Below are 20,221 nucleotides of genomic sequence, written 5' to 3'. Positions count from 1 at the left end.
CATCATCACCTCTGACACCTGAACGTTTCCCCAGGGCTCCCATACATCTCAGAGCTCTGGTTCCCAGCAAGGGTCACAGAGTGTCCCTTACAGTGTGTCACCTGTAGCAATCTCTCCGTTCTGCTCACTAGACCAGAGAGCCCCCAGATCTTGTTTCTCACATCAGTGTCTCCCCCTGGCCGTGTTCAAGTTCCCTAACACTTGGCAGCCCACTGAGAAGAGTGATTATTGGATTAGGGATGTTCCTTGCTTCCATTGGTTTCTTTCTGTTTCTTATTCCCCTTATTCTTGGTTGATTTCAAGAAAGAGAGCCTTTAGTCTTCCATCTTGATCTAGAAATTCAGGGAAGGATTATTTTAAGATGATAGAAGACTTAAACAGGTAAAAGAAGAGCTAACGGATAAAAGATCTGAGAAGGGATGAGCTAAAAGAATAATCTTGGAAGGAAAGGCTTATCTCCCCACAGACAGGAGGACAAAAAATGTGGATAACATAAAAGAGAAATCTTAGGTCAATGGGAAGAAAATTGAAGAAGTAAAGAGGCACTTGCTTCTCTGGGACATGTGGGATCTGACACATACAAGGAACAGCAATGCACCTTTATTCATTTATTCAGCAAATTTTTACCAAAAACATGTTATATGCCATTTAGTGGGGAAACAGCAGTAAACAAGACAGAGAAGTCCCTACTTCCTGAGACTTCACTTTCTCATAAAAGAGCCAGACAGTGAACAACTGAACAAGAAAAAGCCTATTTTCTATCAGGGTTTCTGATAGAAAATAATGGAACAGTGGTGAGGCTTCCATGCTGTCTAAAGTAGACCTGAAGGAACAGAGGATCCAGCCACATGAAAATGAGGGAAGGACATTCCTGGCATAGAGTGGAAAATGCTGTGGTTCTGAGGCAGGAAAGCACATGATGAGTTTTAGGAACAATCAAATTGCCAATTGGAGCTTAGGGAGCAAGAAAGAATACGGTACAAGTGAAGGCTGGAAATACAGGCAGGCATCAACTCATGCGGGCTCCTGTAGGAGTTGGGTTTTTATTCTCACATAATTACTCAGTCAGAAAAGATAATTAAGGGCCTAAGTGTGGGTAAATATGGAGAAATTATAAACTCTACCAAAAAGATGAAAGCCATGAGAAAGGTGTAACATCAACATGTGCTTTAGAAACTCTCTACATGGAGATTCTGGTTTTAAAGTAATTTGAGTAGAATGTACAGCATAAAAAAATATAATGTAACTCACAGCCTCATCGTTACAGTAGAGGAATTCTTTGTCACACTTCTAGGAATGAGTACTAGAAAAAAATTGTACTCTGGAACAAAAGATACTGTAACATTTCAGAGTGCCCTATGCTTCCCTGTGCATTTCTGAAGTTAACGGTGTGGCAGAGGGAAGTCAGCCAGAAGGAGAGCACCTGCGGACTCAGGATCTCCTAGATGTGCGAAGTGGGAAGACAAGGGCCGTGTCAAAATGAGGCATTCACTGTCTGCGTGGAGGCCATCAGAGACAAAGCCAGCTAGCGTCCAGAGCACACAACTTACTCTCATGCTTTGTGCATTTGGAAAGAGAAATCACAACTGGAAACATGTCTAAATGTTACTTCTCAGCAACAGTATGACTTTGGAAAGAATCGATGGGAAAGAAAATCATGAAAAGGAAATCTAGAAGCAAAGGAGTAGAGCCCAAAAGAGAATTTAAATGTTTTCCAATCAGTAATTGGTAAAGTCTGAGTACTAATAGATTTGTTTTAAAAGGGAAAGTAATTCTATAAACTCAAGTCATGTTGAAGCTGCAAACTTAAAGATGCATTCATTTAGTTCCTCCTTCCCTCCTTCAACAGTGGATGTTTGAGATCACGCTAAATGGCCTTCACAGACCAATCTACAGATAAGTGACATTTTAGCCTCCTTCAGGGGAAATGTCTCTGTGACATCCTTTGCATTCTAATTGGTGTTACTAAACTCCAAGGAATTTCCCACTGATCAGTAAAGCTTTTTCTTAGAATTAAACCAAAGCTGATTAGCTTCAGCTTCTACTGGACTCCATATGAGAGACTCCTTACAAAAAGAGACAAAGTATGAATCCAGTTTTCTTTTGTGTTTATTTCTAATCCTTCCGGGGGGTTCAAATGAGGCCTCAATAACCACTGTAACACAAGTGTTTTGTCTGGGAAGCTTGAAGAACTCGGAAGTGACTGTGCTTCTCCCACTCTCAGTTCAAGTACAGTATTCTGGTCCTGGCAGCACAGAAGCAGCAGGTGTGTGCTGAGGAACAGCTGGCTACCGGTCCTGGCCAGAGAAGAAGCTTCTTCACAACAGTAGGACGTTTCAGTATCACTTAGTCTGTCCAAGAGAACCTATTTTTGTTCATATCCATGCCCTGGTAGTAGAGTTCAAACTTATTTTGGGTTTGCTGATGACCATACCATCAAGAGGATGTCAGTGCAGGAAGCCAAGAAGCTACCATCTGTGCAGTGTTTTTATCTCAAGAATTGTTTAGAAGGCTGGTTACTCAGTTAGCTGTACATCTTGATCTTCTAGTGTTACACTGAGAAAGGTGACTAACACTTTCTTGAAAATCACTTTGCTTTTAATAACCCATATAATTCCGTCAATCTATGGTAAGGGTCAAAGGATTGGCCAAATTGCACTATTAAGTATCAATCCCACAATGCTTTATATGTGGTAGGGACACCATGAATGATCATTCCTGGTGAACAGAAAGTTGCTCTCCAGAGTGATGTGCTGGCAAACTTTAACAACCAGCTCTCTAAGGATGAACTACCTGATTTGTAGCATTTGCTGATTTCCATAGCAGAATATTAAGAACAACTTTATAAACTCAAAAATTTAGATGAAATGGAGAAAATCTATAAAAGGCAAAAATGACTAAAAGTAACTCAAGAAAAAATAGAAAACCTAAAACCTCTATATCTATTAAAGAAATTGAATTCACAATTAAATCTTCTCACAAGAAAACTTGTAAGTCCAGATGATGCCACTGGAGAAGTATATCAAATAGGTAAGGAAGAAATAATACCAACCTTGCACAAACTCCTTCACAAAATAGAGGAGAGAACACTTCCCACTTTATTTTTTGAGACCAGCATTATCCTCCTGTAACCAATATTAGAAAATGACGTTATGAGAAAAAAAAAAACTAACTAGACGTTGATATACTTTATGAATAAAGATGGAAAAAATTCCTTAAAATATCAGCAAGTCGAATCCAATAATATATAAAATATTATAAAATTAAAAATTAAAAAATTAAATTAAATAAAAAAAGATCATCATAATGACCAGGAATTAAAGGTTGGTTTAACATTAAAAATCAATTGCTGTCATTCATCATATTAACAGAATAAAGGAGAAAAAAATACATGGTCACCTGAAGATATGCAGCAAAGCTATCTGAAAAAATTCAGCACTCATTCATTATATACATAAATTAAGAATAGGAGAGATTTTCCTCAACTTGATAAAAGACACCTAAGAAAGACCTGCAATTAATATTAAACTGAAATGTTGAGAAACTGAACACTTTCCCTAAGTAGGGAAGAAGACAAAGATGCTCACTCTTCATCACTTCTGGTCAATATTGTGCAATAAGAAAAGAAAAAGAACGAAAAGGCACACAAATTGTAAAGAAAGAAGAAAAACTGTCTTCATTTGTAGATCGTGTACATATAAAAACCAAAAATAATTTATAACATAACCACTCAAATGACTAAGTGAATTTAGCAAAGATACAGGATACCACGTCAATATACAAAAAATCATTTGTGTTTTTATATGCTAGCAAACAAAGAATGTAAAAAAAAAAAACAAAAATTTAGGGCTTCCCTGGTGGCGCACTGGTTGAGAGTCCGCCTGCCGATGCAGGGGTTCGTGTCCCGGTCCGGGAGGATCCCACATACCGCGGAGCGGCTGGGCCCTTGAGCCATGGCTGCTGGGCCTGTGCGTCCGGAGCCTGTGCTCCGCGGCGGGAGAGGCCACAGCAGTGAGAGGCCCGTGTACAGCAAAAAATAAAAAAAATAAAAAATAAAATTTAATGCTATCTACAATAGCAGAAAAAACATAAAATGCTTAGTGGTAGACTTGAAATATGTGCAAGAGCTGTCACTGAAGACTACGAACATTGAGAAATTAAAGATCTTAATAAATGGAGACATAAATTATGGTCATAGGTTAGAAGACTCAATATTGTTAAGATGTCTTTTCTCCTCATATTGAATATACTGATTCAGTACAGTCATAATCAGAATTCTAGGGGGATGTTTTTGTAGAAATTCACAAGCTGAGATTCTAAAATTTAAATGAAAATGCCAAGGACTTAAAATAGCCAAAACAATATTGGAAAAGAAGAGTAGAAGCATATGGTAAGCAGGAATCTAAGACGGCCCAAAGATTCTGCCCCCTGCTACTCAGGCCTGTATAATCCCCTCCCCTTGAGTATGGAAGGGGACTTGTGACTGTGATGGGATGTCGCTGTCATGATTAAATTACACTATGTGGCAAAGGTAAAGGGATTCTACTGATGGCTCCATCCAGGATTGAAACGGTTTCATGCCTGTGTGTGGACACCCAGGCCACATGTAAAACTTTGGTTCTCATCCTACAGGAATAAATACCCCTTAACCATCTCTCTGGTCAAGGGATACAAACATTTATTGCACAGTCAGTCTTCCAGGGTCAGACCCGAGAAGGAGACCCACACAGGCCCTGAGGCATACTTGTGTCTACTTAGACAGGAAATTCCAGGGTCATGGTTTCCCAGGATGTGGTTTAGAAGGGGAGGGGGTGCAGGCTCTGGGTAGACCAGCCTCTTGGACCTGGGATTGCCTCACTCCATGGCGAGGGAGGAGGTTCCAGGTGGCTGGAGCAGAGCCTTCCGAAGCAGGACATCTCAAACGTTTATGTGCATAGGAATGACCTCAGGATCTTATTAAAATACAGGATCAGAACATGTCAGGCTGGGACCTAGCATTCTGCACATCTAAAAAGCTCTCAGGTGGCGTGGGTGCTGCTGACCCATGGGACCACACTTTGCATAACAAGACTGTAAAGCACGGAGCCCACCCAGGTCTGAGAGCAGGGAACACTGATATTCAATACACATGAAGTTAGTAGTGGAATGAACAAACCCAAATTGCGGATAATTCAAAAATTATTTGTTGTACTTGGAAAGATCTTGACGATAGTTAACCTTAAGCTGATAATAGATGTTTTTTTCTTTTTTCCTCTTGTGCATTTATCCACTGGGTGAAAATAGTTGCCCCAAAAGCAGGATAAATAACTGGGGACCCTAATCTGGTATTAAAACTACGTGTGTTATCTACAGTTGCCTATTGTAATTATCATTCAATGTGTTTTATGAATCAGTGAATGTTCATAACGTCCTGGGTTTTAAGGGTGAATTTTTTTTCGGGCTAAGACTATCCGTGTGATAACTGACGTACTTCTAAAAGAACTTTGGAATCCTTCTGATTACTAGCCTTGAGCTATAAACACCAGGAGTTTTATAAAAAGTGGCAATAAAATTTCTATTATTAATAAAATGTCAGGGCATGGATGACTTACAAGAAATGAGATAAAATTGTTTCTGTTTAACATTCATGCCACATTTTATCATTCCGTAGTATTTATTATTTTGACACGTAACTCTGAAGAGACTATGAGACCTCCCTCTGGGACGGTTCATTCCCTTTTCTACATGCTACATTTATAGACTATTTACAAAAGCATTCATTTTTTTAAAAAAAATTCTATGGTGAAGGTTAAGTCCTTGGGCCATTCATTTCTTTATTTTATCGGAGCTTCTTCTCTCACCATTAGTTTGAGGAAAGGTAAGATAATAAACTGAGTACTCTCCTCGCTTTTTTTGATGATGTTGCTGATGGGTCAAAATAAACCTCTGGAATCCAGATGAATTTATGAATTATTCATAAATTAGGAATCTTCCTTAACTGTTCGTACACTCTGCTTCTCAGTGTCGCTAAAGCCCCCGCTTAGGCTATATAAATTAATACATTTGCTGGAATTGTGACTTTGGGACATTTTATAGTAGTGATTTCAATGCTGTGAGTGATGAAATAGAAACTTGAGAACGTGAAGATTAATTTAAACCACATGATGGGTTCAAGGAAAATACACTACAGCTTCTTGAATGTGTTCTAACGCTGTACAGTGGGGAATGGGATCCAAAAAACCACCAATGAACTTTTAAACCCTCTTGAGAGGAATCAAACCAACACACTTAGCCCTGGAAGGGAGCTGTTCCAGATGTCAGAGAGGCCACCTCTCTCTCCCTCACAAACAGAGCCCTTCGCCTGAGAGAACACAGTTGGGAGATCAAGGAAAGAGGAGGGACCCCCACAGTTACCACTAATGGGATGAAGTTAGAACAATCTTTGCAGTCATTAGCTGGCTTGCTGATTTGTCTTTCATTATAAGTTATAGTTTTGCTGGGTTCTTTGAACAATAGATAACCAACAAATTGTATTCTGTGGACAGTTGGTGCCTTTGAAATAAAGGATCTCTTTTTCCCTTCCAGTTCGTTGTAGCGGTGTTCTGGATCATTTATGCCTATGACAGAGAGATGATTTACCCGAAGTTGCTTGATAATTTTATCCCAGGGTGGCTGAATCATGGAATGGTAAGTGGACTAAAACTAATGATTTCCTTTTATTTAAAAAAAAGATCTACTAAAGAGCTGTTTTCTAATTTAGACTGTCCGCAGAATCTACCTAAATAGCTGTGAATTGAAAATTATAGTGAGAGAGTACAGTTAGAGAAGAAAACTGAACATAAATAAAAAATGTCTTCTCATGAAATTGAGTCACTATTGAAACTACATAGTAGATGAATCCACAGTTTATAAGAGGTGTCAGTGGTGTTCGGTATAATACGATTGGCTCACTCCAGGACGGATTTAATTTCTGTGCCATTCAAAGGCTTGTCCCCTGTTGAAGACTAAGGATTGATTCCCACCTGCACCACTATGGACACCCCGTGCCTCCTCCGCTTTCCATCGGTGAGATTGTGTTGAAAGTAACCAGTGTACTTGGAGAATTTCCCCTGGAGGAGAGGCAGGGCTGTTACTTTCCTGGGAGAGTCACAGGCGTTGGAGGTGTCCTTAGCAGTGGTCGTCCACCTTGTCAGGGTCTGCCCATCCCAGGGTATTTGCCTGCAGCTTTGAGGTCTTTTCCTTCTTCTCAGTCTAATTCTTTTGGATGCTTTAGCAATGATGTTACTTTCACAAGTTTCAAATCAAATACTTTGGCTGGTTTGCACATTGCTTGACAAGATTTGAGGGTATATTTTCTGCAGAGAAATTTTGTGTCATCTTCCCTTTCCATCTCTGGAATTGAGCACTGTTTTAACTTAGTTAACTAATTAACTAAGAAGCCTGCATTTTTTGGTTACATCAATTTTTAGAATGTGTCCCTGGGTGCTCCTAGTGAAAAGGGCAACCCATGACAGAAATTACAGGGGAATGAAGAACTGGAAATCACGCATCTGAGGTCCAAAGTAAGTGTTTCCCTTCTGCCCCCAATTTTGGTATATTTTAAGAAAATGCTGTATAGTAACAAACAAACATTATTGTACTGAGGGCCATTGATCAAACCTTTTGTAAGCCAACGCCTCAAAAGTAGCACATCTCAGAGAACTGGAATTTTCCTTGAGTCCAATTAGAGCCACACTGTCGAATGATTAACATGGCACCTCAGGTCTAGCTACAAACAAATGTGTTGGGTCTTGTCAATTAAATTGAACCAGGAGCCCGACATGGTTACTCTGCCTCTCTCCAACTTTTTGCTTTTCTTGAATGTGGAAATGCTTTCAGAACTCCCAAGTCTTTGCAATCCTCTGCCCCCAATGCCCTTTCCATTCTTCACTGGGAAACTCCTGCTTATCCTGCCAGCTTGTATACTGTCTTCTTCATGGAGCCTTTCCCCACTTTTACAAGCCGAGTTTGCTCTGCTGTTAGCTGTGCTGGCCCCACACTTTCATTTCTCCATGGTACATGTCCGCAAAAATGTTATACAGCTAGTGCAAAATGGCAGCCTTCGAATCCTGCGTCTCTGCCCAGCCACCTGGCATATAGGAAGAGAAGTACCTAATCATTAGATTGATGACTAATGCAGTACAGCCAGTCCCCATAATTCTTTGCCAGTCAATACTAATAACTACTATTTTTCGATAACCTACTGTGTGCCAGGCTATGTAATTTAATTTTCCCAGTGGTTCTACGAACAAGAAATTATTATCCCTTTTACAGATGAAGAAACTGAGGCTTAGAAGGTTTCTGACACCAGAAGGGCCTTAGCTGAGAACAAATGATTACATCATGTGCTATAGAAGAAGAGTCCTGGGCAATCTGGCCTGTTGTCTACATCCCTAAACTGTACAGTGTTACCTTCTGGTTAGAGAATAAATCACAATCTTTGCAGATCCTGGCACCATCTAATGTTGCGAATGAATGGTTTATTAAGTTTGTATGAAGTTATTAGAACTTCAGCTGGACGCTCCTAATTTTCCCTTGATTCACTTTGATGGGTTAAAATTCTCACTCTTGGAGAAAAACACTACTTAGAAATGCAAGGAGGATTTGAGTGACAGAAATATTTAGGAAAGGGAAAAATAAATTAACGAACATGTCAAGTCCTCTCAGATAATATGAGCTCAATAGGTTTCTTTCCCAATGAATTTTGTCTTAGAAAAGCTGAATGACCATTTCTTGGCTTTTTTTCATGTTCCAATTCATGGTTCCAGAATTACTAACAAAGAAGTTGCATTTGATGGCTGAGGAATATTTTGCAATATTAAACAGTTTACATTACTCTAAATATGTATATGTGAAACTTTAAATACATCACGCATAAAACATGGTGCTGATGCTTTGGATTGGCAATTAAAATATGAACATTCAGTGCTGCAATCATGAATAATTTAATCTTTATAAAAAATGCGTAATATGATTTATGAAACATCAAAAAATTAAATCAGCATTTTCAGCTTTTTAAAAATTGTATTTAATTAATTATAGTTTGTATTTGCCTTTAATTTTAATAGCTACCTCTGAATATCTAATTTTAACGTATGAAAATAATTCATTAAAATTTTTACATTTATTTAATGTTCATATTTTGATGAAAACACTCAAGTTGTGTACACCTTAATTATAATTAAATTTTATTTTTAATTGATATTTTAGATTAGTACTGTCAGTAGAGCTCCAGTTTTGTAAGAATTTCCATTATAAAAACATATTTAGTGAATTTGCTGAAATGAAGGCAAGAAAATAAAATTTGGGGATATTTATATTATACTAAATATTTACATTTGTAATTTATAAATTTTACTACTCATCCAATCATATTTTTTATTTTGTTTTACAAAAATATATCTAAGAATGTAGGAGGATAGAACATATTTTATTTAATACTGTCTAGTTCAATTTGTAATCGTCAAATATTTCTGCAAATGGTTTACGGCTCTCTAGGCCTGCTCACTATCATTGCCTGCTTAGATCTTTATAACTACAAGAATTCCAAGAGAGAATTTACTCTGTTCTTACGTGTAGAATCATATTCATTGTTTGAAGAATCTCAACATAATTTCTAGGGATCCAGAGCCCTGAACCACAGAACTGAGATGCAGTGTATAAGTCTATCATGACACCATTTCAGGAGAATCATCAAGTCAGTCTTGAATTTGCAGCATTCAAACAGGCATAAGAGAAAACTTACAGGGTCTGAAATCCACAGGGGTTTCAATTTTGATTTACACTAAAGTTGCCAAAAGTTAGACATGATTATAACTAAAGGAAAATATCCTATCTCTTTCTTTCCATTGTCTTCCTCTTTTCTCTCAGCAAGCAATCCTAGAGTTTATTTGCAGAAGGGAAGAGGAAATGGGTGAATAGAAGGGTAATACACCCTTGCTGTGTAAACACTAGCTTATCTCCAGGCTGCATTAAAATAGCACACACCCACACACCCTCCACACAAAGAATGTTAATTTACTACAACTAAAAATACAAACATATAAAGTATAGCACATTTATTTATTTGTTTGTTTATTTATTTATTTGATTTTGGCCGCATTGGGTCTTCACTGCTGCGCATGGGCTTTCTCTAGTTGCGGCGAGTGGGGGCTACTCTTCATTGCGGTGCACGGGCTTCTCATTGTGGTGGCTTCTCTTGTTGCAGAGCACAGGCTCTAGGCGCAAGAGCTTCAGCAGTTGTGACACGCAGGCTCAGTAGTTGTGGCTCGCGGGCTCTAGAGTGCAGGCTCAGTAGTTGTGGCGCACAGGCTTAGTTGCTCCGTGGCATGTGGGATCTTCCCAGACCAGGGCTCGAAACCCATGTCCCCTGCATAGGCAGGTGGATTCTTAAACACTGCGCTACCAGGGAAGCTCCAGTATAGCACATTTAAATGGAGTCAGTTCGATATCCAAAATCAAAAATTGTTCTGTCCTTGCAACCCTATTTATCTTTGTATTCCCAGAAATTCAAACAGCATACCTGCCCATTAGGTATTCACTAAGTGTTGATAATGTAAAGCATGTTTGTGTAGTTGCTTTTGAAACTTAGAAGAATGTCAAGTTCACATTTATTTCTTCCTATCACCTTTTATTCTCAGTCCACTGAGAATCAGACAAAAGAAAAACAGAAGTAGTGATATCAGCAAATGAATCAGAGTTTCCAAAATGTAATGAGAGTGGTCACAGATAGTTGTGGTAGGATTCCGCATGGCTGCCACATATGCGGGCTGAGCTTTGGTTTAATTCAATCTAGCAAACATTTTTTGAAAACCCACCACGTGCAAAGCACCCTGGTAGGCACTGTGTAGTTACAGGATGAGAAAAACACATGCAGTTTTAAAGGATGGGAAGGGCATGTTTGAAGTGGATGAAGGTAAGTAAGAAAACAGTTTCCCAGACCAACAGACTGTTCACTCGGGCAAGGAGAAGCACTGTTGTTACTCTGGCTTGTTTCTTAGTTGCAAAAGTAGAACTGTGAACATTTCTCTAATGCTGATTATAATTTTAAAACATTGTCAATGGAGTAAATACACTTTAAAAGCAATAAGTAAATAAATATTTAAACTCTAGAAAAATTGCAGACTCTCAGTGATGCTATAACAGGAAAAAACCAACAAGACAGTCTCAGCTTATTGAAGACCTAATTAATGTTTATAAAGTGCTTTTGAGAATGCCAAGCACGGCAGAAGGTTAGAATATTATTATTATCCCACAGATCTTTAAGCAGACATGACCTAGATGTTCTTCTAATCACAAGAGGAGTTATTCATTCCCCATATAATTTATCAGGAGACAAAAAAATAAATCCCACCTCTCATCATGCTTGATTTGTCAGTTGTTCTTGTTATATGTAACTGATCCTCAAGAGAACCTTAATTTAGGAAAATGTTTATTCTGTTCAATATTACTTTGACATTTGGTAACTACCAAAGTCTTTGTACATCTGTCTTTCCCAGAAAAGAAGGCATTAAATACCACTTGGATGATCATTGGTTTTGCAGGAACTCAAATTTGACATTATTCTTTTGGTAAATAATACAACTTATAGAAATTTTCCTTTTCTGGGATAGAAAGATTATGCATTTCATGACCCATGGAGTCTGCCACCCTGATATTGGATATTTCATAGAATAAGTTGTTGGCTGAAAGAAGACCTTCTTTTTCATATGAAAAAACTACCTTTCTCAATTTTCACAATATATTCTAAAGTAACTAGAAGATACCTGAAAATTTTCAAAAATAAAAGTAAGACTGGAACAGAGGTCAGGAGTTTCTTGGGAACTTCGTTCCAAGGCTCCCAATGGACCTCCCAAAGAAAACAAATAAGACCCCAAAGAACAAGAAGGAGAGCTACATCCACAGTGAGGCAGATACTTTCAGAATTATTGAATACTGTTCTCGTCCATAAGCTTTTCTCATGTCAAATTTTACTGATTTTAGCTTCTTCCATTGTGAATTTTCATTTGTGGTCATTAGTTCTACCAAGCCCAATTCTCCTGTGTTAGATATTGCCCGTCTAAAGTTTGACATGAAGATTCGATTATTCTGTCTCTTTTAAATCAGTAATGGATTTTAAGGTATTTTATTTTAGCTTTTGTCAATTTTCTTTCTTATTTTTTATTTCACCTGGAAATATTGTAAATTGAGACAATGTATTCTTTTAAATGATGTTTGAGAAACCTTTGAACAAGTTTGTGAGGCAGAGACGAAGAGGGTTTTCTGGTTCCACATATGAGGAGCTTGGAAGTTGCAACACCATCATAACAGGTAAAAAGCTAAACAGATTGGAAAAATCAACAACTCTTCTTGGATCCATATGAGAAGGGAGAACATAGAGCAAACCACTGCCCCAAGGTTAGAGAGACAGACAAGCAAATACAGAGAATTACAACTAAACTGGAGCAGAGTCTCCTCAGCAGAAACCGCTGCGGGAACCAGCACCTGGGGAGGGAAACCTGAATGGTAATTGATGGATTACTGGAGGCTCAGAGCGGACAACCTGAGAGTGAGAAAGTCCAGGGTGGCCCAGGCATAGAGAGGTTCCCACAATATTGTGAGATTACCTGCAGGAGCTCAACCAGATTCCCACAATAAGTTTCAGAGAAACATCCCCTCATGCTTCCAGCAGAGGGAAGAGAAAAGGAATCATTGTGAAATACATCAGAACACTCAGCTCTTAACAAAGCCTGACCTTAATGGAAACTAATTAACCAGAGTCTAACCTGCTGAGGTATCATCAGAGCCTAACTGACCTGGAAGGAGGGACATACCCAACTCCAGCTGACTCTAGCCTTCCTGTCCTACCTGAGGGGGAAAAAAACCCCAAGAAACACTTGGGAAGTTCATAGTCCAGAGGCACAGTCTCACTAAAAGACTAAGTCCTAATCATAGGACTGTAGAACACTTTTCCTCCTCTGACACCTCACCACCATATTACTAAAGGCCTTTTATAGGAGTTCCTTTTACTCAGTACATCATGTCCGGCTATCAAAAAAAAATCACAAGGCATACCAAAGACAACAAACACAATTAGAAGAGACAGAGCAAGCATCAGAACCAGACATGGCAGGGATGTTGGAATTATCAGACTGGGAATTTAGAACAACTCTGGTTAATATGCTAAGGGAAAAAGTAGGCGTCATGCAAGAACAGATGGGCAATGTAAGCAGAGAGATGAAAATCCTAGGAAAGAACCAAAAAGAAATGCTAGCAATAAAAAACAGTGTAACAGAAATAAAGAATGCCTTTGGTGGGCTTATTAGTAGACTAGACACAGCTGAGGAAAGACTCTCTGAGCTAGAAAATATATCAACAGAATCCTCAAAAACCAAAAGGCATAAAGAACAAAGACTGAAAAAGCAGAACAGACATCCAAGAACTATGGGATAACTACTGAAGGTGTAACAGATGCATGATGGGATTACCAGAAGGAGAAGAAGGAGAAAGAAACAGAAGAAATATGACTGAGAATTTCCCTCAAATTAATCTTAGACCTTAAACCACAAATCCAGGAAGCTCAGCGGACACCAAACAGGATAAATGCCAAAACAAATCAAAACAAACAAACAAAAAACCCTACGCCTGTGCGTATCACTTTTAAACTACAGGAAATCAAAGGTAAAGAAAAAGTCCTGAAAGAAGCAAGAAAGAAGAGGAGGAGATAGAGAGGCTAGGATGGGGAAAGGGAAAAGATAGGGAGAAGAGAAAAGGAAAGGAGGGAACATCATGGGTGAGAAGAGAAATGGCCACGACAAGGAGGGAGATCGAATAGGAGTTGAGAAAGAGGAAGACCGGGGTGGGGGGGAAGGGAATTAAAAATGTCCTAGGGTAAAGAAGGCACAATGTCACGGCCAAACCACACAGTTTTAAACACCATATCTCCTTCATAGCTTCTTGAGCTTTGGGGATTAATTTTTCTCTCTTCAGTGCCTGGCATAGTCCTTGGCATAGTATAGGTACTCAATAATCATTTGACGAATCAGTAGATGTTAGTAGATTGAGCTGGCCTCCTTTCTGTTCCTTGAGCACACCAAGCACTCTGCTTGTCTTGGAATGCTCTCCACCAGAGATCTGCTTAACTCACTTCCTCACCCCCTCAAATCCTTGCTCAATGGCACTTTCTCAGTAAGGCTTATGCTGAGTAGCCTATTAGGCCCCGAAGCCACCCCATCCCCCCGGAATCCCCGTACCTTTCTCCTTATCCCCCTCATGGCACTTACTGCCTTTGACATATTATATGCTTTTATTTATATGTTGTGTTTAGAGCTTATTGTCCATCTCCTTCGTCTAGAATTTAATTTCCACAAAGGCAGGGATCTTTGTTTTAGAGACTGATTTATCCCTAGCACCTGGAACAGTACCTAATTTATTGCGTGAATGAATCGACTTTATCAATATTCTGTGTCTGCATTTTCTCTTGTTCTCTTTCACCCCACTCTTTCTCGTTTCCCCTCCATAATTGTTGACAGAGAATGCAACCCCAAACCATTCACTTTTTTCCTACCTTGTATTGTACTTCACTTTTCAAATTCAGCTGCACTGCAGCCAAACCTTGCATGCACGGCCTGCTGTCCCCCCAGAGGGGCTTATTGGTTGTACATATATTGTTTCTCTTACCTGAAAAGGCCAGAATTGATGTCTGAAGAACACACCATGGGTCCTTGGAACATCTAAGAGCTACAGGCCAGATAAGTAATAGCCTGGATCAAATGTATTGAAAAGCTCTTCCATATATTGATTGCTTTATTTGGGTATTTTTTCTCTAGGGTAATAGCCAGATGGCTTTTTAAAGTAACTTCCTGCCATCACAAATTCCTTTGTAGAACTGATTTTCCATGCAAGGGTAGAATTCAAGGCTAATATTACTTGGCTTATACTCTGCCCTTTTTCTTGCTACATTTAATAGATGAGCAGGCCCAGCAGTAGTGTGAGTTCATCAGAAGGTCTATAAATTATATTCAGATATTTTGGGGTCAGCAAAACCCAAAGAGTGGTTTACTCAAGTTTTCTTACCCCTAATCCTTAAATCCATAGATATTTCAAAGTAAACTTCATTCATATGTTTCCCATTCATCTGCCCTTAGCTCTTCATAGTTGGGGGACGGGTGGGGACAGGCAGGCAGGTGTTGTCCTGGGAACTGGCTTCCTTCTTCACTACCACAGACAGATCATTCATTAGCCACAGACTTAACTCCTTGGCAGAAGTCCATCCCTATATCCTTTCCAGTTCCCTTTTAATTGAAGTTCCAACCTCAGCAAGCATCAGTGATGGCTGCCAAAGAAAGTGAAGTGGGAGAAAAGCTGCATCTTCTGCCACAGAGGCACAGAATGCCAGAATCTTGGACTTGAGAAGTGACTCTAAAGATCATCTGGTCCATACACCATGTGATACTTGAATCACTTGAACAATATAATGGCAAATTCAGTCTCTGCTTGAGCATCCCTGATGATGGAGCTTCAGTAGTAGACCAAGACCATGGGGTCTTCAGCTTAGGAAAGACTCTCATAAGGAACTGAGCCTTCTGTTCTTTTTAAGTCCAAATCTGCCCAGTCCCTTCATCCACTGTTCAAGATTGAAACACCAGTCTTATTTGTTCTCCTCATGTTCTCTTCCAAAAGGGTCTCACTCTCCCTCATGACTTCAGTCTCTGCCCTACAAGAGTTACTCCCAAGTCTGTACTTCTGGTCCAGTGTCTCATAGGGCATCACACTCTGCATTTGACACAAGGACCTTGAGATAAACATATCGAAACAACCTCATTAACCCCTCCTCTAAATCTTGTAACCCCATCTTGCATCTCCATCTCAATAATGGCAAGATGCATCTAAAAGCTCCTTTTCACCAGACCCCTCAGAGCTAGTTGGCAAGCCATGTCGTGTATACCTCCAAAGTACCTGTTGAGTCTACCCCAGCCTCCTGACCTCCACCATCCTTGCTTTGGTTCAAGGCTTCATCATCACTCAACTGAACTGAGGCAACAAGCTCAATTCATCTCTGTCCTCCCCACTGTCTCATCACCAGACCTGTCTCCGCACTGCTGCCTCAGTTACTTTTCTAGAAGAACTGAAGGTCTGATGCCCCCTTTCTGCATTTCTTTCTCAGACACCACCTATGAGTGAAGTAGTTCAGAGACTCCTCGGCATCTGAGTAGGTCTTCTCACTGCACTCATGACACTTTGTTTATACACCTATGTTTTCTCTCATCACATTGTTTGGTTACTGTTCAGTTACTTGCTTACTCCTCCAATTGGATATGAGGCCATAAAGGACAACAAAATTTTTTATCCTTTCCTCCAAAGCCTAGCATAGTGTCAGGGATTAAGTGCACACTCAGTAAACATTTACTGAGGAAATGGTATACACACCCTTCACCACACTGTCTCCCCTGAGCAGGCTTCAGCTTGTCTAGATGTGTTTTCACACTTTCACATGACTTGGCAGGTGTGGTCGTCCTTGCGTGTTAGTGTTGTCCAAGCTTCCATTAACTTTTTCGGCAGTTTCACTGTTCTCTACACTAAAGCTTCCACATCATTCTTACCTGACCAGTGTGGTTAAGCTAAGATTTAAAGTTGTTGTTTTTGTTTTTCCACAAATTGCAGGACCCTAAGACATATTCCTAGGGAATTCCAGCTTGTTAAATGCAGTGCAAATATGGGATGGGCTCTGGGGAAGCTGCAGGACTAAGAACTTGAGGATCATTGAATGGATATACTGGGGTTTAATAAAATGATGTATTCTTTGTCTTGAATTGCGGTGCCTAAGTTTGTGTCATTGAGTTGAAGCTGCTTTGGAGACAACACTCTGAGTCAAGTCAGTAACAACATGATTGATTTTTCAGAGCAGTAAATTATAACCACGTTGTAACTGTACGTGGAGAGGATGGTTGATTCCTAAGGTCAAGACAGGTATTTAGATGATGATGACATACGTGGTGGCAGACAGGAAGAGCAGGCAGCAGTAACTGTTACTGAAAATGACGTCCACTTGTCCAAGCTCTCCCCGCTGGCGAGGGGACTAGCTGGGAGTAGAATGCTGAGCTGCCTGACCCCACGGCACTTACCGTACCGAGGGCCTCTCTCCATGGAGCTTTAACATCGAGTTAAAGAGATGTCTTTCAACATGAATCGTCGTTGTAGCTCACAAACATATTTCATCAAGACACTGGTAAACATGCTTGGCATTTTAAATTATTTTCCTTTTCATCTAAGCAAGAGTGATTTTTTTCCTGTTGTTCTGCCGTATCCATATTCAGAGAAGGAGCTTGCACCTAATGATCTAGTTAAGGTATGTTTAACCTAAGTGCAAAGATTAGCCCTGATTGGTGGAAATGTTTCCCTTTAATGCAAACTTTTTCATCCTTATCAAATACATTAATTCATGTGATCTGGTAATAGATCTAATTATCTTATAGGTCCACGTGCTGCTGTTCACATTGCTACTATCTATATGTGTAGGGTAAAAAGATCGATGTTAATAAACATTCCTTTCTATACGTCCTTGTTGCCGCGACCGCACACACAGCAGAATGTCTTTTTTGCTCTATTCTCTTTCTCACACCAGGTTAACTCAAAAAAAGCCGCTCCGTTTCTGTTTGCCGCACTTCAAATAGATGCAGACCTGTGAGCCACCTAGAGAAGGGAACTGAACCAAGTGACCTCCGTAGTTTTCTCCAGTTTTATTATTCCGTGGGAACAGTTTAGTATATGCGATTTAAGAGGCTAATCAGAATAGCATGCTCTGCCCAACAGTCTTTCTAAATTTCTCTGCCGAGTTCCACTAGTGGGGAATTTAAAGCTTGTGGGAATTCATGAGATTGTAGCCGTGGAAGTACATAGCCCAGTGCCTGCCACATAGTAGGCCAAATAAGTGTAAATCCTCTAAAGTAGGACGGGAAGAGATAAGGTAAGGTAAAAGAAAATAAAGTAAATCCCTTAGCTAATGATTTCAACTTATCATCATACAGTAAGTAACAAATTAGTGTCAAACTCTGTCTAAAACTTCCAGGGAAGGTGCCCTGGTGGAAATCTTGTATTTGTAGCAACACGGAATTTGTATATACCCCCTAACCTAAAAAGTTAATGAAATTCCTTAAAAGCTCATATAAAATGTAAACTATTTATCTTTGGACGTAGACTTCAGACCTTCTTTCTTTATTTCTAAGCATTTGCCCTCAGTTGCACTTCTTGAAAAGAACTTTACTTAAACTCAGAATTTGCCTGCTAATATTCACACATATGGCAAATATGAACTGATCAGACCACAGATATTTTGCTGCATTCCATGGTGTCTCATTTATTTGTTTAATTTGCAGCTATAGCAACTAGATTCCACCACTTCAGGCTTTCACACAGACCTACAGTCTGATTAGCTTGGTCAAAGTTTGGCACTCAGCACTGTTCTCAATTGAAGACATATGCACAAACTCACTTACCGCATTCTTTAACCCGGCTTTCACACTGGGTAGAGATGTAATATTTGCATAAAAATATGAAAAGCCACCGTCTGCAAGGATAGTAGGCAGCTAAAAGATGCAGCAACCTTCTTTTCTGTAACATTTCAAATCTTCAGGTTTTCTTGGCATGCTTTTCTAAAGCCCATCTGACTCTGAAGCAGGCTGCCTCTCCACAGAAGGCTCACTCTAGCAATGACTAATGGATTGACCTGGTGCCACGCTACTGCTGCTCTATGCATGCTGCTCTGCACAAGACGAGCATTTGGAAATGACCTTGAAACGAAGTTTTGCCAAGTTAGTGAAATATGGGCCTTCAAGGAGTGCCATTTCACCAGCCCTTTCCACAAGGGTATTCATCACATTGTCAAAACTTGGCCCCTTCATTTGGTATTGGTGTACCATGACTGTTGAACGTGCACAAGGAATGATGCTCCCTCTTGATTTTATTAGTTGCACTTTGTAACAGGTTGGAAAAATCAGGTAATGGTGAAAATTGGCTTCCCACTGCTGTTCCTCCTAGGTGTTCCCTTTTCAAACATTTGCTGAAAGAAGGGAAGATGCTTAAAGGATCCAACAGTAAGTGGGGAGATGGGAGCTTAAAATGGAGGGTTAGCTGCAAACGGGGATGAAGATGCAGGTGGTGGATAAAGAAAGGACAGTAGGAAGAAGTAACTCTTTGTGCTTGAAAATTGCCCAGTTGATATGATTCCATTTCATTGGATTTAGACTCCAGGCAGGGAACGATTCTTTTATCTCAGTTTGCGCACCCATATTGTAATCTGTTGCAGTTGTTTAAAAATGTTCAGCGATGTTGACATCAGTTGTTGCTATATGGATTTCCGTTTTACTGAGTGGTGTGTTTTAAGTCAGTGCCCAATGTCTCCTTTTGATTGCACTTCTCATGCTGGTGAAGTTGGCTGACATTTCAGGCTCTGGATAATGAAGCTGTGCTTTAACCTTATTTGGAAGTCAGTGATCAGGCTGCTGGATTGGTATGACTTGGAAAGGTCCCCCTCAGCTTCCCCTCCTGTGACCTCGCTTTGACCAACATGGGACAGTTGCGACAGTCCAAGGTCAGGGCAGTCAAGGTGGGCTGTTGGAAGGACATTGGGGAACAAGTCATTTCTCTTAATTCATACTTAATTCTCTTAATTCTTCATTATTTCTCTGAAGCCAGCTCTCAGATTTTTATGCAAAATCAGATTCTATACTTCTTTTTAAAAAAGAAGAAGAAAAGACCATTCAACCCCTCTAGAGTTCCCTGAGGAGACTGTAAAAGACCTCTGGCCAGTCTCATTTTTTTTTTTTTTTTTTTTGCGGTACGTGGGCCTCTCACTGTTGTGGCCTCTCCCGTTGCGGAGCACAGGCTCCGGACGCGCAGGCTCAGCGGCCATGGCTCACAGGCCCAGCCGCTCCGCGCCATGTGGGATCTTCCCGGACCGGGGCACAAACCCGTGTCCCCTGCATCGGCAGGTGGACTCTCAACCACTGTGCCACCAGGGAAGCCCCAGTCTCATTTTTTAAATGCTGATAATCCTCCCTAAGCAATCCTGGGAAACATACATCTATAAGATCAGGACAACACACTGTCAACAGCAACTTCCCAGAACATTCCTTGTTACTTCATCTGGGATTTTTCAATAAGTAATTTGATATTTCTGTGAGTGTAGACTGGACTCACTAAAATGAAGGCATTTTTTCCTTATAAG

At 39.9% G+C, this 20,221-nt stretch overlaps 1 protein-coding gene across 1 annotated transcript in view; it reads left to right on the top strand.

Moving 5' to 3' along the window:
- The window catches only part of AIG1 (androgen induced 1), a 234,054-nt gene that overhangs the window by 83,935 nt on the left and 129,898 nt on the right, over positions 1-20,221 (top strand). The window contains 1 exon segment of the mRNA XM_060029870.1: positions 6,565-6,666. Within this exon segment, the coding sequence (XP_059885853.1) occupies positions 6,565-6,666 (102 nt within the window).

Source organism: Delphinus delphis, chromosome 14 (assembly GCF_949987515.2).
Source record: "Delphinus delphis chromosome 14, mDelDel1.2, whole genome shotgun sequence".
Classification (NCBI taxonomy): domain Eukaryota; kingdom Metazoa; phylum Chordata; class Mammalia; order Artiodactyla; family Delphinidae; genus Delphinus; species Delphinus delphis.
The sequence above is the reverse complement of the archived record's forward strand: the minus strand, read 5'-3'. Positions and strand labels throughout refer to the sequence as shown.